At 37.4% G+C, this 26,166-nt stretch overlaps 1 protein-coding gene and 1 pseudogene across 5 annotated transcripts in view; both read right to left on the bottom strand.

Annotated features, from left to right (window-relative positions):
* Positions 1–26,166, bottom strand: part of SCN2A (sodium voltage-gated channel alpha subunit 2) — a 153,315-nt gene that overhangs the window by 84,622 nt on the left and 42,527 nt on the right. For 3 of the 5 annotated variants that reach the window (XM_054679914.1, XM_054679913.1, XM_054679916.2), the window contains exons 2-4: positions 11,936–12,253; positions 10,895–11,012; positions 137–227 (exon numbers count right to left, since the gene is read on the bottom strand). In XM_054679914.1, the coding sequence (XP_054535889.1) occupies positions 137–227; positions 10,895–11,012; positions 11,936–12,202 (476 nt within the window). In that variant the 5' untranslated portion in view covers positions 12,203–12,253. Of the gene's footprint in view, positions 1–136; positions 4,082–10,894; positions 11,013–11,935; positions 12,254–13,889; positions 13,990–26,166 lie in introns of those variants that run through there. The other 2 variants (XM_054679915.2, XM_054679917.2) reach the window with 2 other exon arrangements.
* On the bottom strand, positions 19,981–23,725 carry LOC107973641 (microtubule-associated protein RP/EB family member 1-like; annotated as a pseudogene).

Raw genomic sequence — 26,166 nt, 5'->3', positions numbered from 1 at the left:
CAGAAATGAATTTGAATCAGGGTCTGGTTAACAGTAGCTAGCATGATTTGTTAAAGAAATTGAGGAGGTCTCAAGGTGTTAAAAGCACAATATGAAACATAAAGGGAGGTCAATATTGAAAAATATTTATACTTACTCCACATTCTTTGTCCAGTCTGGAGGGTTACTCATGGTCATAAATACACAGTTGGTAAGAATCGTGCACATAATGAGCATATTGAATAAAGTAGAATATCGTCAAGGAAGACAAAGTTCAATGGAAAAATCTTACTTTTATGCACTACCATGCCTTCACCACCATGAAGTTTAAAACTTTAGTGCTTACTATTATTTTGTTGCTTATTATTCTATTATTGACCCCTTTTTTTTGCCATTTCTATAACTCAACAATCTCATATTTAGATCTTGTCTTCAGGCCAAGCCATCAACTATTTTGAGGCTATTTAGGTACCTTTAGCAATTAAAAAGATTAAATGCAAAGAAATTAGTTCATCATTGAATAATTTATCAACTTAAATTTTCTTAATGACAGACTCAACTGAACATTAAAACTGCAAGTTCAGCATGTATGTAAACCCTGGCAAAAATTCAACAAGACAATTCAAGTAATTAATTAAATGTATTATAACATCATTCTAAAAGTTACCCTGGTGGAATGTCTTGTAATAAGGTTCTTTCTAAACAGAGGGTATAATATACTGTAATTGCTCATAAAATCCTGAACTATGAGAGAAGATGGTGGGTATTAGCACTGGCATTTCTGGGGTTTGTAACTAAGGCAAAATTACTTATTAAGTTCCCTGAATCTCAATTGACTTGGTTATAAAAGTAAGAAAAAGTAATCATGTAACAGGATTGCTATGAAGATCAAATTTGTTAAAATATGTAAGTCTCCTTCAACTTAATGGCCCTAGTGCATAATAGATGCTCAATGAATTGCTTCCTGGATCATACAGAACACAGTTTATTACAAATATTGGGTTGGTTTCACCCTATCCCACTTTGTCTTTTCACTTTCCTTGACATTAAAAAACAGCAAAAGACAAAAACCAAAACAACTATTTAAGAAAATATTCAGTACTCAGATAATAGTAATGACTTTCATATTTAATAAAAAGCATAATAAAGATTTAGTTGCCATTATGTAAAGTGGCACTCTTTATCATTGTGAATCTGGACACGATTATAGAAATTCCAGAGAGGAAATACGTGCTCTTCATATCTTTTCTCACTCCTAATGTTTTTACTATAAATGATCACATTACTTACACATAATGAAATATCAACACTATTACAACTGGACAATGTTGTGTTGATCTAGAAAGAAAGTTCATTTGCATCTAGTACTGGTTTTAGTCAAAACAATAATAATAATTATTTTTTAATTTTAGTAGCTGTGCTGTAAGGCCTATGCTTAATTCTCAGTTTTTTCATCCATATGAAAACACTCATAAGTAAATGATGTGCATCAGCCACGTGAGGGCACTATAATCTAGAGAACACACACACACACACGCAAAATACCATTTCAAAGGAACACAATTTTTCTTTATTGCTATAACAAACAAAAAACTAAATTAAATAAAGAATGACTTGCTATTGGTATATAAAACTAGAGGGTCCCCTGTGCTTGTTGGTCTGCTGAGCCCCACTGGGGAAAAATAACACCCCGTGGCAGATTGGCACCATTCTAAATTTATGGTCACAAACCTCAGTGGTCCTCAACACAGTCCTGTATTTTCCCACTAGGCTCCATCTCCCACTCTCTGCAAAGAAAAATTTCAGATATTCTCCACTTTCCTCCAGCTTCCAACCCTCTTCTTTCTTCCGGCTCCATTTCAAGCTGAAAACTTATTTTCTACTTTACAGAGAAGAGACAGCATCACAATGCCCCGCCTCCACTTCCCACCCCCAAATCAACAAACTTCTCCACATTGAGACCAATCCTTTCCTCCTTCCTGTTACAGTGGGGAGGTTTCCAATCCCTCCACCGGTATTCTGGACACCTTCCCCATTCCAGAAGACTTCAGCAATCTCTTATCTCTCTCTTTTCTTATCCTTAATGGCTCCCACCTTACTGGCTTTTTCCCAGCAACACAAACTTGCTTACGTCTCCCTTGTCCTGGCATAGGGGAAAGGATATTTCTCTCCTATGACTCACAACCCTCCTTAACTACTACAGCCTTATCTCCCTTTTCCATATCATGGCCAAACTTTTTGAAAGAGCTGCTTATCTTTCCTTTTCTTATATATCTATCACATATTCAGCCTACCAGCTTTTCTTTCTAAAGATGGCAACATCTTCACGTTTTGTCACTAAAAACAAAAGGATAATTTGAGTTTATATTTGACATGCTTTCTAAGCAGCATTCAACAAGGATGGTTCCTCCCCTTAGCATTAAGTTATCTTCCCTCTGCTTTCAGGAGGTTCCAATTCCCTGGCTTCTTCATGCCTCAGGGAACCAATTTCTCTGTATTCTTTGAAATGTGGCATTTTTCTTTTTGAAAAGAAAGACATAAGGTATGTAAGCCATCTACCTCTCTTCTACTCTCCTCATCCTAGTGTAGTCCATCAACAAACATTGCTCAACAAACATAACCATTATGTACCCACCATTCTCAGATACTTCTCTCCAAGCGAGACCGCTCTTCTGAATTCCACATACTTGATTGTCCATATAACATCTGTACTTACATATCTTATCAACACTTCAAATTTTGAATTCTAAAACTGAACTTTTGAAAAGTATCTTTTAATCTACCCCTCCATTCCTGCTAATTACTTACTCCTTTGACGTCTCTGTGTCTTATAAAATGTGCATAATATAGCCAGAGACCTATGAGAAATCTTAGATTGCTGTCTCTCCTTAAATGTTCACATCTAATTAACCATCAAATATTGTCAATTCTGCCTGCTATCTCTGGATTCAGTTACTTTTTTCCATCCCCATATCACTGCATGGTCCAAGTGTCTGTCAAGACTAGCATCAAATCTAATAGTCCATCTAGATTATTGCAGTCTCCTCTAAACTGATGTTTCCAAATTCATGTTTGGCTCCATTTAATCCATTCTGCATACTGTGCTAACACGACCATTGTAAATGTAATATGCATCATTTTGGTAGCTTTCTATTACTCTTAGGATGATGATCAAATGTCTTAACACAGAGTCAAGACGCTAGGAGGTGTGACCGCTGTCTACTTCTCCAGTTTCATTTTCTTTTCTCTTCATTGCATTATCCCCATTTGGATAATACTGTAATTATTTTAGGTTGTCAAATGTTATGAATGTTTTATATGCTGTTTCTGACTTTAAGGTCTTGGAAATGTCACCTCTCTTTTTCTTTAGTACTCAGATTGACCTATTACCAGTTATATACCCCAGCAGCCCTTATATTATTCCTCTAATGACAAATTTTAATGATGATCTTCTCAACTACTCTCTGAGCGTCATGAGGACAGGAATCATGTCTATATTATTCGCCATTATAGACTTGCTATTTCACAGTGTCAGTTGACTATTTAATGAAATTAATTTTGCAATTCATTTGTTACTAAATGGAGTTTTTAAAAACAATTTTTGATAAATTATTTAAAAATACAGCATAAAGTTTGTCTTCAAATATATTGTTGGCCAGGTGCCATGGCTCTCGCCTATAATCTCAGCATTTCAGGAGGCTGAGGCAGGCAGATCACTTGAGGTTAGGAGTTTGAGACCAGCCTGGGTAAAATGGTGAAACTGTCTCTACTAAAAATACAAAAATTAGCCAGGCGTGACGGATGCCTGTAATCCCAGCTAATCAGGAGGCTAAGGCAGGGGAATCACTTGAACCCAGGAGGCAGAGGTAGCAGTGAGCCAAGATCACGCCATTGCACTCCAGCCTGGGTGACAGAGTGAGACTCTGTCTAAAATATATATACATATTGTTTAAACAAGTTTCTACATTTTTTGAGGGTAAAAATATAAGAAAAAATAAGGTGGAAATTAACAGCCTTATGCGATTATGCTGCATTATGGACTCGGCAATGGTTTTATGACACTTAAAAACTTACTCTTTATAGTGGTATAATTTAGTTATATATAAAAAAGTAAAATATATATTTCAACATTAACAAGAGAAATAATTATTTTCTAATTAGTCACTGATAGTAAGTCAAAAACAGGCATTTTCCTTATTTCATGGCTATCATTTTAATAAAAGTATACACTTAAGTTAAAAATTCTGATACATAAAAAGAACAATTTTGCTTTTAATAGAAAAATAGTAGATAACTAGGGTCAAGTTTTTACGCTTGTGGTTTGATAGGTATCTCTAAATAGAAAGGCTTAAAATTCACTAAGTTTCTAAATCATTGTTAATTTATTTCATCAGTCACATACTTTACAAATTCCTGGATTCTGGTGAGTGACTGAAATAGTTTCAGATGATCTTTAAAATACTCAAATATGGCCAGGCGCGGTGACTCACGCCTGTAATCCCAGCACTTTGGGAGGCCGAGGCGGGCGGATCACGAGGTCAGGAGATCGAGACCACCCTGGCTAACACGGTGAAATACCGTCTCTACTAAAAACACAAAAAATCAGCCGGGCGTGGTGGCGGGCGCCTGTAGTCCCAGCTACTCCGGAGGCTGAGGCAGGAGAATGGCGTGAACCCAGAAGGCGGAGCTTGCAGTGAGCCGAGATTGCGCTGCTGCACTCCAGCCTGGGCGACAGAGCGAGAATCAGTCTCAAAAAAAAAACAAAAACAAAAACAAAAACTCAAATAACAAAAACTCAAATACAAAAGTATTTAATGTAGGTATGGTTTTTGCATTGGTGATGCCATGCATCAAAAAAGTATAGAAACTCCACATCAAAGCAGATTTCAAAAGGCTCAAACTAGTAGCAAAATGCATACATCCTATATTATTTTTTAAATGTATAATCCAAGTCATAGAGTACATTTTTCAAAAGAACAATGTATCCTGGAACAATATTGCTTTAAGAACTTTGCAATGTAAAATAAAATAGAGGCAGATAAACCTTTTATAATATGAGGGGACAAAGATGTTTTTTAATCTATTAATTTCTTTATGCCAGGTATAAATAAAAGTGGGTTAACCTGTTGATTGATACTAACCTACGAGTTGGCAAATGTAAAATATTTCCTTTGTGTATATTATGAAGAAACACTTCTTCAAGTTTTTAGTGAAAATTGTTTAAGTAGCCCTTGACATGGAGCCTGGATCATCATAACACTGGCACGCCCACCCCTGTCTCCGTGGAGCAAGGATGAAGCACCATGAGATTTAGAGCAATGAACCATGGTCAGATACATCCCTTACCAGCCACGTGGGCTTCAGCAATTTGTTTAATTCTTTGAGGCTCAGTTTTCTCATATAAATGTGGATAATACTTTTCTTACAGTATACAGTCATTATCCACTAAGATAATAATTATTGGTTTCTTACCATTAATAACTCATTTATTGAGTATAAAATTATAGGACATTTCTTTGTTATTCTATAGGAAGGAAAAGACATTATGCTCTGTTCAGAGACTTTGTAATAATGTATAATATCCAGAGAAGTTGCAGAGAAGTTTTTAACCTATATATAAACTAGAAGTAGAAGATAGCCTGATGTTAGAGGTTTTCTAATGTAAAAATGGATAATTTGAAGTAGAAAAGAATAGGTCTTTTTCTGCATACCAGTGCATATTTCTGAGCCAGCAGAAAAATCGAGTAAATGTCACATATACAGTATAAAATATTGGATTCTTTAATTTTAATATGAACAAACTCCTATTTGCCAGTGGATAACTAAATGATAACATATGAGCATTGAAAACAAAAGAAAGAGAAATTGTTGTGTCATCTGCTTTCATATAAACCTGTATATTTCTTTTCATGGAAAACCATGATATTTTATATCTCAGTATGGACACTATTTAATGAATTAGTAAGTTGGAGCAACTAAGAAGCACCTTTGAAATGCATAAAACAAGAACACTGGCAATGTCCCAAGTATATTAAATCCGAGGGTTTAAAAATCATTTGTTTTCTATTGGATGCAAAATGCAAAGAGCCAAGAATCAAAAAACCTGGTCTGAAGTTTTAGCTCTGCCACTGATAGAAAATGTAGCCTTAGAAAAAACTAAATATCTCTGGGTTTCAGTGAACTCATCTACAAAATGAGACAGAACTGACCACATTGTTTGGGACACTTGCAGGTCTAAACTCTGGTGCTATATAAAGATTTTGTTTGCAGAGTCAGAGTAGGGATTTCTATAAAGTTCTTTGTGCAATTCCTTAAGCAATATGAGAGTTTCCTTTTTGCTAATCTTACAGCAGTTGCTGCTAGAATTTTACCTATTACTGTCATAGATATCCTTTACTGAGTACCTACTAAGTACTAGCATGGGATCTGGTGCTAGATACTTGTCATACATTTTATCATTATTAATGTCTAAGCTGTGATTATAATTTTACAGATAGAGAAACTGAGATTCGAAAGAATTGGAGTAACTCGGACTAAGGTCATATAGCTAAAAAGTAAATTTTAGAGATAGGGTTTGAATCTACGTTTTCTGATACCAAAACCTATGTTTTCCATTTTCCTACCATTTTCAAATGATAGGTAGTTCAGCATTACTAGTGTGATTTGGAGGGAGGGTCTCAGCTCTTTGGCAGCCTAGTCCCATGTCATGACTTTAAATACCAGCTGTACACTGACAGCTCCCAAAGTTGAACACCTCCAGCCCAGCCCTTTTCTGAACTCCAGATTTGCACAGCCACCTAACTCCTCAACTCCTCCAATGATGTCTAATAGGTGTCTCAAACATAACATGTTCAAAACCAAGATCTTGATCTTACCCACCAAATTGGTTCGCTCAAGTTGCCCCAAGCTCAGTCAACACAACTCCATTTTTCTTTCTTGACCAGACTAAATGCTTGGAATCATCCTTAGTCCCTGCCTTCCTCCTATACACCACAACCAATTGCTCAGCAAATCCTGTCAGCTCTTCTGCAAAATACCTCAAAATTTGATGACATTTTACCATCCTCATTGTTTCCACCATACTCCAAGCCACCATGCTCTCTTGCCTTCATAATGACAGTCGGTCCCAGTCTCCTTGCTTCCACTCTTTCCCCTTATGCAGTCTATTCTCCATGAAGCAGCCAGAGGGATCTTTTAAATATGTGAGTAAGGTCATGATATCCTGCTACTGAAAACCCTCCTGGAGTCTCATTCAGAGTAAATGTGGTGTCCTCACAATGACCCACTGCACCTCGCCTACAACTTTAGCCCCTGACCTTCACTCCCACTGATGTCATCCCCTCACTTCCTGCCTTTCCCACTCTGCTCCAGCCACTCAGGTCTCCTTGCTGATTCTTAAACATACTAGTTGCACCCCCACTTTCAGACTTTACCTCCATACTTGCTGTTCTCCTTGAACTGACTTTATCCCTAGATTCCCATATCTCACTCTTTTGCTTCCTTCGGATCTCTGCTCAACTGGTACCTTTTCAGAAAGGATTTTACTGGCCATACAATCTAAAACAACACCTTGTCACTCCTCCCTTTGACACTAATTTATTTTTCTTAGTAACACTTATCACTAGCTCCCAATCGAGGTATTCGTTTATTGTCTTTCTTCTTCCAAACACACACACACACTCACATGAATGTAACTACATGAGAGTAGGAACTTCATTTTGTTCAATGTTGCATCCCAATGCTTACAAGAATATCTACCACATGGTAGATACTCAGTAAGTACTTGCAAATGAACAAATGAGTAACAAATGCAAAATAAATTAGAGGAGTGTGCATATATTAACTTAAAATAATAAAAGCTGACAGGAAACACATTTAAAACCTTGGTAGGGAACTTTAGGAACATAGATTATTTTTAACTTGTTTGTTATCTAGGAAATAAATCATGTTTTATTTAAATATCAAATAAGACACTAGGCACATCAAAAGAATTTTCAGTTTTCAGAATGCACCCTGGTAAAAATATCACAAGCATAATTTCTCATTCAGCCAAAATAAATTTTTAAAAAAGCTAATTTGATACACAATAGCTCCTAATAGATAGCAGCTCTTTGAGAAACAAGTCAAGGTTTTTGTTTGAAATAGAGGTATTAGTCCAAGTTTAAAATACAAACTTATTTAACATGAATGGCTTCTTGTTGGTTTATAAACTAGTGGTAATAAATATAAAATGACCTCCCAACTGTGGCCAAACAACCATGACCATCTCTCCAAGCATTTTTAACTTACAGTAAAGGACACTGTACTTGAAGTCAGAAAATCAGGATTTAAGTCTAGGGTTTGCAACAAGAGGAATAAAGGACAAAATTATTGTGAAAATCAGTTACTAACTACAGCATCTATATACCTCTAAGTTTACTGGGCTATTTGATCAATTGCACCAGCATCACCAAAACATGGAAGGATTCATGTATCTTAGACTATTAGCCTCACTGCCTTTTGTTATATCTCTGCTCCAAGGTGAGACATCTGAAATATAACACTTTAAGTCAGGAAATTAGAGACTTTTTAAAATCTAATTTTCTACATTGGAATAAATTTGTGACTCTAAGTCATCTGTAAACTTCTCAGAGAATCAACAGCTCAACTTGGCATACCTTAATAGATTTGCCTGGCTGGCTTCACATTTCAACCTGCATCTCCTCAGGCCTCCCAATGACTTCAGCCTCTGGAGGGTGAGTTCTTTCCCCGAGGAAGCAAATACAAGCCCACAGATTCAAGTTGTATCTGGATATCTAGAGAGGTCCTGGCACAAACTGTGTCCTTAGTACTCATATTCTCTGATCAGAATTTCTTAAACTGCCCTTACCCTCTACCACCAGGAGTCTCTTTTCCAGGGAGTTTTAAATGGGGATTCATAATCTCCTAGGAGTTTTTTTTTCAAGTGGGGACAATAGTTTTCATGAGATTTTCCATGGTCTATTACAAAAGTTTTAAAACAAAAATCTGCTTTTGTAAAAAACAAATATATTGGGTTTTCTTAACTCCATCTCATCATTCAGATACACGACAAGAAAGATTTTTTCTGATCCATTCAAACTTATTTTTTCACTTGTTTTGTATCTGATTCTCTAATCTCTGACTTACTAGTCACTTATTTATTTAATGAATATTTTCCCAATGTCTACTAGGAACAGAAGTCTAGTTCTAGGCTAGAATTTTCCACGTAATTTTATATATAAATTACGTTTGCATAAGGAACATACAATTATTTTAAAATATAATGAATAGTTTATGCAGATATTTATTCACTGCACAGATTACAAATGCTTGAAACATAATAATAGATCATAATTTATAATCATGAGACCCAAATATAAATTCCAACTTTATTATTTATTTCTAATGCTAACTCAAAGACATCTTTTTCTCCACATGCTACTGGGTTCTCTTATTTGGAAAACAGAGAGAGGTAAGAAAACATTATTGCTTAAGGTAATGCCAAGAAACTAGGACATCTTAAAACATGAAACATAAACATCAAATAAAAGATGTTGATATCCACCTAAACTGGGGAAGAGGACCAACCTAGAGGTTAAAAGGAGACTTTACAGAATGTTACACTTCTAAAGACAACATTTGCCATACTGGGAGGCAAGTCTAGGGACATGCTTTACATCCCCTCCACCCAGAAATGACATAAGTACCCTGTACCAGGTTTATCCCATTTCCTGAATTCCCTACTTAATTTAGTTCCATACCTTATCTAATTCAAATATTTTCTAGGCCTGCTAAAGGTGGAGAATATTTATACTGAAAGCCTTAATACCAGGCCCTGGGCTAACCACATTATGGAATTCCAAGCCACGATTCTTTCTGAAGAAGAAATAACATGCTGTCCTAATCTGAGGATTTGCTTAATTTCAGTTCCCCTGCCTTACCTCTGATTCCTGAAGCGTATCACTCCTCCTCCCATGACTTCTGTGTTCTTCGTGTAAATGCCCCTGCCCCACACAGCTTCAGTCTTCCAAGCCTTTGCTTCATTGGCATTCCCAAGACTGGCTGTCAACAAGACTTGTTTATGGCCTAGAATAAAATCTCTCATTTCCAACTACTCTATTTAATTTCAAGGAATCAATCAAATTGCCATCTCCTACCAAGATGTCATCAATCTCATTTTTGGAAAGCAGGTGCTTCAATAAGGAGTATAAAAAATAAAATGAGAATGTATATGGATAGATAGACATTAATCCTTTGGAGAGGGATAATTGTAGCAAGACTTGTGACTTCAATAAAACATAGGAACAAGTGATAAAAAGAAAAAGAAAGGAAAAGAATAGAAAGCAAAAGATCAATAAGAAGGCTGTTGCGAAACAAATTTGGAAAAGTATTTGAAATGGTGTTATACCTACAGACACAATTGTAAACGCTTACTAACTCAAAGCTTTTAAATGCTAAAATAGAAGAAAGTCATAAAATTCAGACCAAAAACATACAAAATTGTAATTTAGATTATGTATATTTATTTTCCAAATGTAAAAGCAGTAAAGAAAATTAGCTAATGGAGTTTACTCCCTTACCTAACATTGTAAATTGAAGACTTACAGGAGGAAAGTCTGGTAATACGGTCAAAATTAATGAGAAAGGCTTGGGATGTGGCAAGCAATTCATAAGGGAGAAGAAAAGAGAAGAAAGAAGTAATAGTGAGTTGGGTAGAGAAGAAACACTTAGAAGACGGGGAAAAGTAATTCACTTACCTGTGATCTCATTTTGCAACATGCTAACGATTGAGTAAAAGGAAAGAAAAAGAAAGAACACATAACATTGCCAACCACAGATATTTTGGAAAATGTGTAGCTCAATAACTTGGTCAAAGAAGAAAATCATATTAAGTGACTATTTGAAAAAGGATATGAATGTACCAAAATCTTAATAGCTAATTTTCTAATAGGGTTGAAGGGAGTTAAAATGTAAAGGGCAGGGGTGGCACTGAATCGAGAGATTGCTTTCCCTTTATTCAATACTATAAACGTCTGAAAAAGAAAACACAACACATAAAACAAAACTTAGAATATATATTAAGAATATTTTAAGAGAAAAGTAAAACCGTTATTTATAAATATTGCCCTGTAAAATAGTGTATAACATAATAATTACCATCATATGACATGAAGATAGATGCTTTTTTTTCTGAGCATTATAAACTTTCCTAAATTTGATAAATGACATGAGGATTATTAAGAAAATTTGTGATCAATGCCATAGGAATTCTTAGCATCTTTATCAAGTTTTAATGTAAGTATTTTAAAACCGCATTTATAATTCACATAAAGCACAAAATTGAGGCTTTGATTTTTTTTTGGTTAGAAAATTTTCTCATGAGAACTTCAAGGTTTTCCAGGTGTGTTCTTTGCTCAGAATCTTATTTGGCACCTACAAGTCACCTGCTATTATTCCTTCTGTGGAGAGCAATAGAAAGGAGAAAGTATGGTATAAAGGAATAATTAAACCCACTGAAGATCAAAGTGACTTATGGAGAGCTAGAGACTATAAAGAGGAATTTAGATACTACTCCTGCAAATATAAAAAATAAAATTTAAATAGACTCCTAGTTTAGAGTTTTTGCTTCTCAACATTATTAGGGAATCAGGGTCAATTTACACTGGTTTAAGCATATAATTTGTATTCAAGAAGGTGAATAGGCTTTTGTCCTTCCTTAATTCCCACGCTGGAGGATGCCTCACCAGTTCTCTGCCTGTCTCACAAATGCAGGTTCAAATGAGTGCTTCCAAAAGACTTCTAGGATCATTGGTCCATTACACGGTCAGGCCCATCCAGCATCTTAGTGATACTTTAGACAGAGGGAAGGAGGCAAGCCTTCTTCACCATCATCCCTGGGACTAGCCCAGAACCAATTAGTAAATAGGCAGTGAAGGCAACTTGACTAAGAACTCACTTTCTTATTGATATAGAAGGGGTCCAGATCCTCCAGGGGCACTGACACCATCTCTGGAGGAATGTCTCCATAAATAAATGGAAGAGATTTTCCTGCTTCCAAGTCACTGTTTGGCTTTGGGCCATTTTCATCATCCTCATCCTTGCGTTCCTGTTTGGGTCTCTTAGCTTTCTCTTCTGCAATGCGTTGTTCAATAGCAGCAAGGGATTCCCTGGTAAAGAAGCGGAAGCTGTCAGGTCCTGGCGGTACCAGCACTGACTGTGCCATCTTTTCATCCTGCTCCTTTAATCACTGTTTAGCTCCTTGCATAAGAAAGTGCTACAGAAACAGGGAGGGAAAAAAAGCAATGACCATTAGAACAAAAGGTGATTGTGTCAGTTACATGACACTGAGCACTGAGATACAGCATAGAAACCCAGATAGCTATAATATTTTCAAAAAAGCTGTATTTGGTATTCAGGGAATCTCATATGTGCATCCATTTGCTCGCATGGAGATCTATCTCTCACATTCAGTAGGTGTCTATGAGGTAATCTAATCTCCCACTCCCAAAATGTTTTAAGTGATTGTGCTACTTGTGGGAAAATATGCAATTCAGAGCTCAGAAATGGAGGATACTGGTTTGTGCCTGCTGTTTCACTTGTGTGAATATTTTGGCAGCCATCTTTTTCAGCATTCTTTCTGAAAAAATAGCAGAGATCCAAAACAAGAGATGAAACATCACACTAAATTGTAGAACCTGAGCTGAGGATCTTGCACATATCTCTCCAAGTCTTTGCACGTGCCCTTTGGCTCACTTTATCACATTTAAGAGTTTATTCCAAGTCAATTCACTGGGTAAAAATCTCTGGAAATCCTAAAATGCCAGGCTATGGAAACATAGGTAGATCCTGCTTGAAAGAAAGGGAGTGGGAAGGAGCAGAAGATGCCTGGTTGTGTTTGCAACTGCTCGGAAGCTGCACAGGAAGGGACCCAGCTCCTGCCAAACCGGGCAGGAAGTCATCCACATCAGAGGTCTGTAGCTCGGACCCCCTGGCTTAGCAACCTGCTGCTAGCTAGTGTAATTGCTTCTTAAATTAACACATTTGCAGTACCTTAGGAAATACTGTAGAGATAGCCAATTTCCTCAAATTATGCCCATTTCACAAAAACGTAGCCTCACAGTCTTAGTGTCCATATCAGAATTTGGACTTGAGAAAAAATAATAAGTTTATGATAGTTTATCTTTTCAAGCAAACTCTTATTATATGAGTCTTTGCAATAACCTAAATAGATTTTTACTGGTATTCAAATCATATTTCACTAGACTAAAGTAGATAACTCAAAAGAGCACATCAGTCATTCCAAATGTTACCTCTGAACCAGTGGCAGGAGTTTCTATGCTATTTGAAACAATACAATCAACATCTTGACTCCTAAATGCCACTTAATCTATTTTTTCCATCTTTTCAAAAAATCAATCTATTTCACCCCCATACTATAGGAGTCAGAGTTGTCATTTAAATATATGAAATGCATTTTCTAAGAGTGAAATGTGTTATGCAGTTCACTTCTGCAGCATACACCAGATAAAACAGAGGGAAACCTAAAATAACAAAAACTACTGCACAGTTTTATTTAAAAAAAATGTTGAAGTAAACCAGGACCTTTCAGCTACCAGCTAGCAGACTGCCCTCCCCAGTATTATAGTGCCTCCAAAACATCCCTCATTTTTTTCACCCATTCCTAGAGACCCTCATGCCTAGCGACAGACATAGGCATGAAGATGGTCCTTGCACACTGGGGGAGGAAACTGCCATGCCTGGATTCTCTAATAGAAGAGACATGCTAAAACATGCAGCCAGCAGCTTCAAAATGAAAGTGGTCCCTCTGCAGATTTCCCCAAGGATTCTACTACTGTAAAGGTAGAGAAGCATCACAGAGAATAAGCATAATAAGAATATTAAAACATTACCCCTGTAGAATCTTTTACACCCAGAGTTTGGGATTGATAAGCTGGCACCAAGAAGACTGCAGCTAAAATTCCATCATGCTTTTAAAAAAAAAAAAATCTTTTTTTTTTTTTTTTTTTTTTTTTTTTAAATTCTCCTTCAAAGACCACACCTAACTTCCTGTAAAAGGATTCTGGTAACTGAAGTAAGAAGAGGCATTTCCTGTACAGGGACTACAAAATGGCATTATTGTAACTACCACTAGAGGGCGGGGAACTGTGAAGAGAAACACCTTCACAGCGTACACACAGACATATGTCTGAAGCAGCCCAAAGCTCTCAGTTGTGGAACCGATCTTCCACAGGCTTTTCTTGGAACGAAACATTAAAACTTTGCTGATTTTAAGTGTTAATTTTGTTAACAGATAATGCTTCTCCTCATGCTTTTTATTTGCTATGTCAGAAAGTCATTCAACCCATATAAAGAATTCAACTTTAAAGTAAAGAGAAAGTACAGTAGTGCACTGCTTAATGGCATTTTTGGTCAATGACAGATCACATATATGACAGTGGTCGCATAAGATTATAATACCATATTTTTTACTGTACCTTGTCTATGTTTAGACATGTTTAGATACACAAATACCATTGCATTACAATTGCCTGTAGTATTCAGTACAGTAACATCCAGTATAGGTTTGTAGCCTAGGAACAATAGGCTATACCATGTAGCCTAGTTGTGTAATAGGCTCTACCATCTAGGTTTTACGTACACTCTATGAGGTACACACAATGACAAAAATCACCTAATGACACATTTCTCAGAATATATCTTGGTCCTTAAGCAAAGCATGACTATAAATAGGGAAGGGTTAAAAATAAAAACTCATATTAAATAGCAATTAACCCTTACTATATGTAAGGGTTAAAAATAAAAATTCATATTAAACAGCAATTACCATATGTAGGCTTGTAGCCAAGGAACTACAAACATAGAGTAGGATTTGATATTAGCCTCAGCCCCAGATAATCTTAAATCCAATGTAGTTCTTTGCTAATTCAATAAAGAGATGGCCTGTGCCACACAAGTTAACTCTCTCCAGAAAAAATATTAACCCAGTGAGACACCAATCTTATTTACCTCTGATTTAAGTCACTAAAAAGCAACCAGAAAAAAGAACTGATAAACCAGTGAGATTGTGAATGCTAGGCTTTCAATTAATATCATAGTGAAGATTTGAGGACTTACTAAGTGCCAGTCACTTGGCTAAGACATTTGCCCTGTATTATTTCATCCTCCACACAACCCTATTGGATAAATGCTTTCATTATCCTTATTTGCAAACTGAAGTAAGGACATACACTGAGATTAGGAAAAGTCTCCTAAGATCATACAGGCAGGATTCAAACTCAAAATCTGATAGCAAAAATCTGTGATCATTACTCAATCATAAAAAGAAAACAGGCACCGGTATCAATTATAATTAGAACAGTTCTAATTGTTAAATCAATCTATTTCATACTTTCTGGCTTCATCATTTTCATTGGAAAATGTATTTGTTGGGCAAAAACAGAAAACAAAATACCACATCTTCTCACTTATAAGTGGGAGCTAAACATTGGGTACACATGGACATAAACATGGGAACAAGAGACACTGTGGACTATAAGGGGGTATAGGGTGGGGGAAGCAAGTGTTGAAAAACTACCTATTGGGTACTATGCTTGCTACCTGGGTGGTGGGTTCAATCGTACCCTCAAACTTTGGCATCATGCAATATACCATCATAACAAACCTGCACAGGTACCCGCTGAATCTAAAATAAAGGATTTGGAGAAAAGAAGAAAATGTGTTTGTTGGAAATGAGCAAGGGGAAGATGTAGCCCAAAATAATATTTTAGTCACTTTAGCAGATAACTTTTGATTGTAAGAGAAAAAGATGTCTCAAACTAATTGAAGTAAAAAATAAATAAAGACAGGAGTTTATTGGTTCATGGTTTGTCCAGGGCTAGTCTTAGGCATATGATGATTCAAGAGCTCAGCTGATGTTACCAGCTCATAGTTATGCTGTATCCTTTTGTTCTGACTTTCATAGTGATAAGTTTCCTAAAGATTCTTCTCTTAGCCATAGCTTCCCTACAGCTAGATGCTGTAGCAGCTCTAGCCTCCCAACCTTCCAGACCTCAATTCAGTGGGAAGAAAGACTCAGAGAAACTCATTGCATCTCACTGACACCTGGTGGGTCACATGCCCATCCTGAAGTAATTACTCTGTCCAGGGTAATGTCGTCTTTGATTGGCCTCTCCTAAGCCACATGCTGTAGCCTTGAAACACGGAAGAGTCCTCACTTGAAACCTATGAGTAGTCAGGGTTATCATTGTGGTACAGAAGCATTTCTCAAAAGTGGAGTTGGAGCTGGGAAGGTTGCTTTTGCTTGTAATCCCAGCATTTTGGGAGATCAGGGCAGGAGGATCCCTTGAGACCAGGCATTTGAGGCTGCAGTGAGCTATAATCACACCACTGCACTCCAGCCTGGGAGATAGAGCAAGACAAAGAAAGAAAGAGAGAGAGAGAGAGAGAGAGAGAGAGAGAGAGAGAGAGAGAAAGGAAGGAAGGAAGGAAGGAGAGGAAGAAAGAAAGAAAGAAAGAAAGAAAGAAAGAAAGAAAGAAAGAAAGAAAGAAAGAAAGAAAGAAAGAAAGAAAGAAAGACAGACAGGAAGGAAGGAAGGAAGGAAGGAAGGAAGGAAGGAAGGAAGGAACGACAGACAAGTCCCGGTGGCTCATGCCTGTAATCCCAGCACTTTGGGAGGCCGAAGCAGGCAGATTGCTTGAGGCCAGGAGATCAAGACCAGCCTGGCCAACATGACGAAACCCGATCTCTACTAAAAATAGAAAAAATTAGCCGGGCATGGTGATGGGCACCTGCAATCCCAGCTACTGGGGAGGCTGAGGCAGGAGAATCGCTTGAACCCAGGAGACGGAGTTTGCAGTAAGCCAAGATCATGCCACTGCACTCCAGCCTGGGCAACAGAGTGAAACTCAGTCTCAAAAAAAAAAAAAAAAAGAAAGAAAAGAAAAAAAAAAACACCAGGAAATGACAAAGAGCAGAGTTGTTGAGTTACTATTACTGGAATAAGGGGGAAATTAATGCTGGACAGAAAGAACAAACAAGTGCGTGCTCTAGTCACATTCTCATCATATTTGCAGTGCCTCCACTTTTGGAAAGTAACATTATCAATATCGGGATATATACATATGGTATATCTTCCATGTGTACCAACTTCCATGTATACTGGCCAGGCAAGATACTTATAAGATTCCTTCCCCATAGTAAGTTGTCCTACTGCAATCAAGCGCACAATATTTCATAAATCTCTATGATGAGTGTCAACTTCAATTATCAAATCCATATTCAGGTCTTACTTTACAGATGTGCTCAGCAATATACCAACTTGTTATACAAATGATTCTAATTCAAAATAAATTAAGAATAAACAAATTTATGAAATGATTTACCAAACATATTTTTGGGAGAAGATTAGTCATAATAATAACACACAGTATCTACTTTTTTTAAATAAAAATCTACAAATAGTACCTACTTTTGTCAAGCACTATTTTAAGAGCTATGAAACCATTTATTCCTTATAGCAACCTAATGAAATAGATACTGTAATCATTTCCCTTTAAAACATGAGGAAGAAGTAAAAAATGGAACAAAGGATACTAGAGGCTGGGGAAGATAGGGAGAGATTTGTTAAAGGATACAAAATTACAGCTAGACAGGAGAAATAAGTTATAGCTTCTATAGCACTGTAGGATGACTATACTTAACAATATTATAGAACTTCAAATAGGTAGGAGGAGGATATTGAATGTTCCCAATACAAAGAAATGCTAAATGTTTGAGATGATGGGTGTGCTAATAACCCTGATCTGATCAGTATATGTTATATGTATTGAAATATCACTATGTACCCCATGAATATGTACAACTACTGTCAACTTAAAAAATAACGAAACAGGAATAAACAGAGGCATCCTGAAATTCAGTAGTTTAAAATACAAATAAGTTCTCACAACTGGAAAGAGTAGGGTCAGATGTGGAACTCATGCTTGCTGGCTGCAGATTTCATGTTTCTAACAATTATGCAATGCTTAAGACATTTTCTGGAATTATGCACTATCAGAAACATACCAAGATATGTGCAGTTTCCTTAACATTATATTAGTTATAGAGTCACCTCTTTCTCTCCCATTGATTCTAGCCAGTGAGTGTGTCTTGGAATATTTAAAAGAGTGAACACAAAATGTTTTACCAAAACATATAAAACATCGAATGAACAACACTGAGTATTTTTTCACATCAAAGATACTTTTGCGTAATGTAGATTTAAGTAAATAATTATAGTCTGTTTCTCATTTCCCAGGATAAGGTTTTCAGAAATCATACATTAGTTTTTCTTCCATTTGTTCTGACCTTTGTTATCACATCATACTGATATTTTATGAGAGTTCTATATGACATATATTATGTGAAGGTTTTAAATTTCATTCAGTTGTACTACATTTCAGACAGAAGATTTTGTGTTACAACTTTTAAGGCCAGACACTATATTTGGAAGACCCATGAATAATGAGAAAGGCAAACGATATTATTTGAAGTAGTCAGAAAATAAAAAATCTTAAGAATTGGGATTCTAAATTCTGATATTTCTATAATGTTTTCCTTTCGATACTCTTTTCCTTTAGTTTTCTCATTTATACAAGAGGAATATATTTTTTCTAAATTAAAATTTTAAAAAATCATGTTATTACACATGATGACATCAGCAAAAAGTTATATGAAAGATAAGACAATTTAAAAAAATAAGGGTATGTAATAATAAACATTGTACCACAATTTTTTTCTACAAAGATCCACATTAATAATACATGCTCTAGAAATAAATTTATACTAAGAAAATGGCATATTAAATTTCATAGATGAGGACATAATTTTATATTAGTTTATATTGTAATTAGTGGTTGTGGATAAGTGCGCAAAGACTTAGAAAATTTTGTGCCCAAGAATTAAGAAAGCTGAAAACACTAAGGAAAGTCTTTTTTTCTGGAAGTGGCCTTTTAAGTTCTGTTCTACAATTGTAGTTTTTTGGGTTCTTTGGTACATTACAGTAATGTCAACATAAACCAATAAAAGATTTGCTAAATATTATTTGAATATTTATTTTTCAGATATTCTAGCTTTCTTATTCCATAGGTTCAAGTCTATTTTCTTATCAACTTTTTGATTGTTACTTGCTGTGATATATATTTGTATATATGCATATACACACATATGTACACACACACACACACACGTATATGTATCCTTCTCTTTTTAACCTGAATCCACTAGCCCATTTCTGTAACTAACAATTTCCATAATGGGGAGACAGTTCTGAACAACCAGACTTACGTGTTTTTCTGCTGTAGAGTAGAAACAGAGAATAGTAGAATATGAAGAACTCACATTCAGTGTTTACTGGTGAGAAAAGCTGGGTTTTTTTTTTTAATGCTAGGTTTAGTTCCAATATGAAACTAACTTATTTTTTATACTTTATTTTTATATTAGGTGCATTGAGCAATATTCTTTTTTCTCTTTCTTGAAATAAAAAAAATTATTTAGAAACTACTTAAAATAGAAAAAAAAAAAAAGCCTGTCAAGAAACACCAGGTGGAAAATGAGTTGCTAATAAAGCAGAATTTTAGGTAACAAAAGTCTAAAAAACCACAAAAGAGAAACAGCACCACTGTCATTTGAACAATGGCTATTTACTTGCATTTTTTGGCATTGTTAATCACTGAATCTGGATTTTTCTCTGAATTCCACACAAAGCATCCATTAAACAACAATTTTGTTATAAAATGTTTACTTTTTACACACATTTTAGGACAAGCTATCACCAGACACAAATCAATACAAATGCATCAGGGGCTGAACAATCTCAGTGAGTGACACATATTTTGCAAACTTCTGCCAAACAAAAGGATGGAATAGGTTGTGCACAAATCAAATGAGGGAGAGTTAAGGAATAACACATTTTAAATATTAATAATTCAGACATGGTACTGTATTTTCTGCAAAAGAAAATGAACACTTAGTAACACACTAATAAATTTTATCTCTTAAGAGATTAGTGTACTGATAAAGTATTCAGAGAACTGGAGAGCTGTGGACAGCAGATACCAAAAACATCCCAGCTTTGCAGAGGTAACCAGAGCCTTCCCTGATTACTCCCTTTGCCAGAGGTCCACAAAGAATTTGCAGTGTGCCCACCTGCCTGCTGCACTTCCAACTCCAAGCTGCAAACTTTAAGAACCCAAAGAGGTGTCCCCAGTGGGCAAGGGGAGCAGAGAAGAGAAGCAATGTTAGAGTAGGTAGTTAGGCAGACATGAGCAAGGCAGTAGAGAGCCCCTCCCTCAGGAATGTCAGGCAACCATCAGATGATGGTCAGGTGGTTACTAAACTGTCTAAAATAATAATTGGTCTTAGCCAGCACCAGGTAAAGACAGTCCCCTAATGGCTTAAAAAAAAACACCTGAACCTGGTGATCAGTGGCTTCCTGATAAGTTCTCAGGAATTGGGTGAGTGAGCTCAAGCATGCCCATTAAGAGGCAAAATGGCAGAGTTTAACTGGTATATGACCTTCTCAGGAACACTCTACTGGTAAAGGAAAATTGCCTCAAGTGAGCATGCATACAACTTCAGTAAACACACTGCACATATTGCCCCTCCCAAGTGCTGGCAGATCACTGCACATGTGTACAGCCTGCTCCAAAAGAAAATAAAGGGAAGAGAAATGCAAACGCCGTAACCAGGCCATAACCAGGCCAATGTATAAAACTTCAAGTCAAGGGCCAAACAGGGCACTTGGACCTCTCAAGTTGCCTGCTTGGCCTTTTCCCAAGTATACTTTACTTCCTTTTGTTCTTGCTCTAAAACTTTTAAATAAACTCTTACTCCTACTCTAAAACTTGCCTCGGTCTCTCCCTCTGCCTTAAACCTACTTCTTCCCCTCAGCCAAATTCTTTCCTCCAACGAGGCAAGGATCAAGTTTGCTGCAGACCTCTATGGATTCACCACTGGTGACATGTTAAATGTAAAACTAAAGGATGGTAAAATGGGAAACAACCTCCATTCAAATCTCAGAGATGTGAGCAAATCCCCAAAAGCGTTGTTAGATGAAAGAATTGGACACACCTCATTTCCCAAAAAAGCGTAATACATAGAAATTTCAGAGATAATTGGAAAAATTTCCAGAGAAATCCTCAATGAAAATACAGCTCTTCAACCCAAAAATCTCAGGGCTGAAACACACCCTGTGTTCATCCAGGCAACAATGCCTCTTGCTTTTTAGCCAGGATGCAGTTGGTCAATGACACCAAATGGATTTACAGAGCAACCTTTAGAACTTTCCTTTGGGGCCAAAGTCTAGGCCTGTGAGGTTGCAAGCAGCCCTGTAAGGCCTGTGATGACACCAGGTTCCAAAGGTTCTGATGTCTGGCCCTTCTTTCCAACATACAATGTCAAACACATAAGATGTTCTGATGTGTTACATTTGATATTTTGAATATGGAAGCATATTTTAAATATTCTTTAGGCATTAACTTATTACAAAATTCTCTACCAAGATTTCACATTAGGTTAAAATTCAATTCAGTCTTCACATTTCTGTACCAAGGTCTCCACCTCGGCATATTACCAAACACCTTCTCCAGCAATCAATGTTACCTACATGCACATGGTGAGCCCCATGGTCAGCCTCTTTGTTTCCCAGGTGAACTAACCAGATGTTAATGTTGCTCTGCTGCACAGTAAAACTCCCAACTCAAACTCACCAAAAAAGGAGTGAAACTCTGCAAAATGCACTTTAAAAAGAGGTACTTCATGCTCATAAAAAGAAACCAGTGAGTCTTCTAAGAATAATAAAAGGGAGTATTTAACAGTTAAGCACAAGATTTGGAGTGCAGAATTCGGATAAGGCTCTCCTGGTTCGGGTTGTTAAAACTCTCCTTGTTCCTCCTGTGGGCCCCTTTCATCGGATATCACGAAGTCTTCATCTGTGGCATAGAGAATGTCTACAGTCCTCTGCAATACAGGGTCATTGTGCCCCTCGTTCTGCTGGCAAATCAGTTCATTGTTCCTTAGCTTTCTGAAGTAGAAATCTCTTTCTCCAAGGCTTCAATGGCAAGTTTCAATACACTGACCTGCTAGCATCAATTTGACCCTGCAGCACTCCTACTGCCCACACCAGGATTTTTTAATACCACCCTGGGGCCAGCCTTAGAAGCTGCAGTTATTTGTGGAAATGGTCCTATGTGGAGCTGGATTGCTAGAGCTGAGAGGTTACTTCGGTTTATTCAGAACTGGAGCAACAATAGAGGGAGCCACTTCAGTTTCTTGACCTTGTCCGGCAGCCACAGGGTTATAGTCTTTTTCATTGCAGTTTGCATCAAAAAACTTCTTAAAGTACTGAATGAATTCAAAATTGTCCTGAAACTTTCCTTTTCCTAATTGTCCACAGAAATTACTTTGTCATCACCCACCCTCTTAAAAATACTGCTTGTAGTATTTTGAAGTTATGAATGTATTCATGGAATTTCACCTTCTTCAAGGCAACGGAGCCAGGGAAGAGGATGACCATAAAGCGACAATAAGCAGCCCCTGAGCACAATTGTTCCATCTTTGTCAAATTCAACTTCAGGAGACTCATTGATCCAGGCCAGTATGTCACGTAGAATTAGGTTGTCATTGGTGACTGATGTCAAGTGTATATTCACTGTCATCTTTGGCTCCTGGTGGAACAGTCTACTGCCCACACCCAGCCCTGGTTCCATCTTCATCTTGTTCAAAATGCTTGACCAACATTCTTTAGATATTCCATTAAATGATTGTTATGTCCTAAGACACATTTTGCTTTTCTTTAACAGAAATGCATACCAATCTTACTATGATGATCTCTGGGAAATATGATTCAGTGTATAGATAATCACCTTACATCTAACTTTCCTAGGAAAAATAAGTTAACTATATAAAAGAAATATACCTGTATATAATGGAAGCATTTTTATTTTACTGTAGGTAGACTGGCAATACATTGCTGCAACGTTTTAAAATCTTCAGATGTATTAAGTGCATGTTAGCAGACTTCCAAGAACTCATTCAACCGTCTCTAAATGGCTCATCAGCAGGAAGGCCACCTCTAATCTGATTACATAGTAGTTTGGTTTTGATGGATGGATTATACTGGAATCACAGAATTCCAATTCTGGATTTTAATAATCAGGTAAGAAAGAAAATTTCCCAGGATATGGTTCTCTTTATGAGGGTGAGGTATTTCCACTTGTTTGATATACCTGAATATTTCCAGCTCAGTTTTCCTCATTTCTTCTTTTCGTCAAAGACTTCTACCTAAAATTTTTCCATCAGTCCCCGTTCTCTTTTATGGGGGAGAAAAAGCAGCCTCTAAACTCCTCAGTGGAACAGTAGATCTGAATGTCTGGGCATCTTCCCCATGAATGAGCAGGTACAGCCAGGATCAGAAGGTCTTTGAAATAATAATAATAACAGGCTGGGCGCAGTGGCTCACGCCTGTAAACCCAGCACTTTGGGAGGCCGAGGTGGGCAGATCACGAGGTCAGGAGATTGAGACCATCCTGCTAACATGGTGAAACCCCATCTCTACTAAAAATACAAACAACTAGCCAGGCGTGGTGGCGGGCACCTGTAGTCCCAGCTACTAGGGAGGCTGAGGCAGGAGAATGGCATGAACCCAGGAGGCGGAGCTTGCAGTGAGCCGAGATCGCGCCACTGCACTCCAACCTGGGCGACAGAGCCAGACTCTGTCTCAAAAAATAAATAAATAAATAAATAAAATAATAATAAAACAATGCTCAAAAAATAGCTACATTCCAAAGTGTATGTAAGCATGCCTGTGTGTATGAGAGAGAGAGAGAAACAGACAGAGAGAGAGAGAGAAAGAGAGAGAGAGAGAACTAGAGAGGAGTGAAGGAGAGCATAGGAGACCATGGGTTCATTTCTTCATGTAATGTCAACACTACCTAAATTGTGGCACACTACTGGCTTCTTGATTTGTTATCTCATTGATCCTTGCATTATTTGTGAAGGAAGTAGTATTGTTGTCACTTTTCAAATGTGGGAGTGATCAGGGTGTATAGATGTTGAATAATTTGCCATTGCCACTCTGAGCCAGAGTTTAAATTCACATGTGTCTGATTTCAAATACTAAGTATAGTCCATGTTCCATTTCTCCCCCAGGGTAAGAAATGCACCACTGAGCTACAAGTTAAGAAGGGAAATATGATATAAGTCTGATTTTCTAAAAGTCACTGGATCCCTTTCTATACCTAAGATGTTTATAGAATCCCACAGGTCCACTGCTATTAGACAAATTTGTGACCCAGTACAAATAACACAGTTTCCCCTTATAATCTTGCTATTGCTATTATGGGACTAGCTTAACCTCTGCCAGAAAGCGGAAGTTGTTTTCTCAATACCTTCACATGCACCATAATGAATGTACTCTTATCCCAGGCATGGAGGATGAGCTTACACATTTACAAGGAACTCTCTTCTGCAATACTGTATACATCTCTCCTCATATTCATTTATTGATGAGTTAACCATTCTTGTGACTCCAGCTTACACTTATATGATGCCCTCAACATAGATCCCTAGTCCTGAGTGCTCATTCAGGATCCTATCACATATTCCCAACAACCTATAGCTAAGGTCTCCTGGGCTGTAGGTTCTTGGAGCCCCAGGTGAACATTTCCAAAATTGAACTTATCTTCCTTAGAAATTTATACCATTTGTTAAATATTTCCATTTCCTTCCTTTTTCTTCTTTTTTCCTAAGTTAGAAGTATTTTTCCTGACTTAGTTGTTTCACTCCCTTTCCTTTAATTTATGATCTTTGTCACCAAGTCTTAATATTTCTACCACTAGGAAATACCTCTATGATTTGCTTCTGCCACTGCATCTTCATTACCATCAATGTGTTTCCTGAACAGATACATAACAGGACACATCATTTATGTATTCAACAAATAATGTCAAGTTCCTCAGGTGAAAAACCTTACAGCCATCCTTGATTCCTTCCTCTCTCATACACTATGTCATAACCTCTAGTGACCTTTTTGTTCTATATTCAAAATATATCTTGGATCCAATCATTTCTCACCTCCTCTACCATTAGCACACTGGTTCAAGTTGCCACCATCATTCGCTTAGATTACTGCAATTGCTAGGGCCAGTAATTTATGAAGTACAGTGCAAAACTGATAATGTTGAGGCCCCAGCTGCGAGTGCTGCCTTGCACCTATAATCCTAGCTACTCCAGAGGCTGAAACTGGAAGATTCCTTGAGGCTAGGAGTTGGAGACCGGCCTGAGAAACATAGCAAGACCTGTCTCTAAAAAAAAGAGGAAGACACTTGTTTAAGTAGCAGGAAAAAGGGCCATTAAAAGATTATGCAACATAGCTTTTTTCTTATTTATGCAAACTGTCTACTGATCTGATGGCTTTTATTTGCTATTTAATGTTGTACTCACTGGAGCAGGGAAACACTTGCAGGGCAAACACAGAGCCATATGAGTGTCCCTGATTCAGAGCAGAAGATAATGTCTGCCCCCATCCCCCACTGCCAAATTCCCCTTCCCACCAGTTGCTGGACTGAAGCAACCTGCCCTCAATTGGGGTCAGAGAAGTCAATCTACCCTTCCCATGAGCCTGCCACCCAAACTGGTGGAAGGTCAACCCCCCAAAGCATTGGAACTCTGCACCTGACATGCCTGGATTAGAGGTGGGTGAGAAGCTCTCTCCCACTGAGTCTCTCACCTGCCTTGGCACTTCCAGCCTGAGGTGCATTCCTAATTGCAACTTGACCTGAGCTTGTGAGCAAATCCCCGACAGGCTTAAGGGCAGCAGAACACAGACATCTTCCCACCAGCAGCCCAGCATTCTCCCTGTTGGAGGGTGGCAATAGTCGCTGGGAAAAGGTGAAGAAGGGGGCACTGAGTGGCCTGGGCAGGGAGCAGGGGTGCAGGTAGTGTTGAACCTATCCACAGCAGGAAGTACCAGACACTGAGCACCCAGAACATGCTCCACAGTCCCATGACTTTCACTTACAAAACCTAAATTCAAACACAAATTATTAAAATTATCAAGATGGTGACTGCAGAGCATTAGGCTCCATGTGTGGGGCCCTTCTTAGCATGGAGCCTTGTGTGGCTGCCCA

Source organism: Pan troglodytes, chromosome 13 (genome assembly GCF_028858775.2).
Source record: "Pan troglodytes isolate AG18354 chromosome 13, NHGRI_mPanTro3-v2.0_pri, whole genome shotgun sequence".
Classification (NCBI taxonomy): Eukaryota; Metazoa; Chordata; class Mammalia; order Primates; family Hominidae; genus Pan; species Pan troglodytes.
Note: the sequence above shows the minus strand (reverse complement) of the source record. Positions and strands in the feature narration are given on the sequence as shown.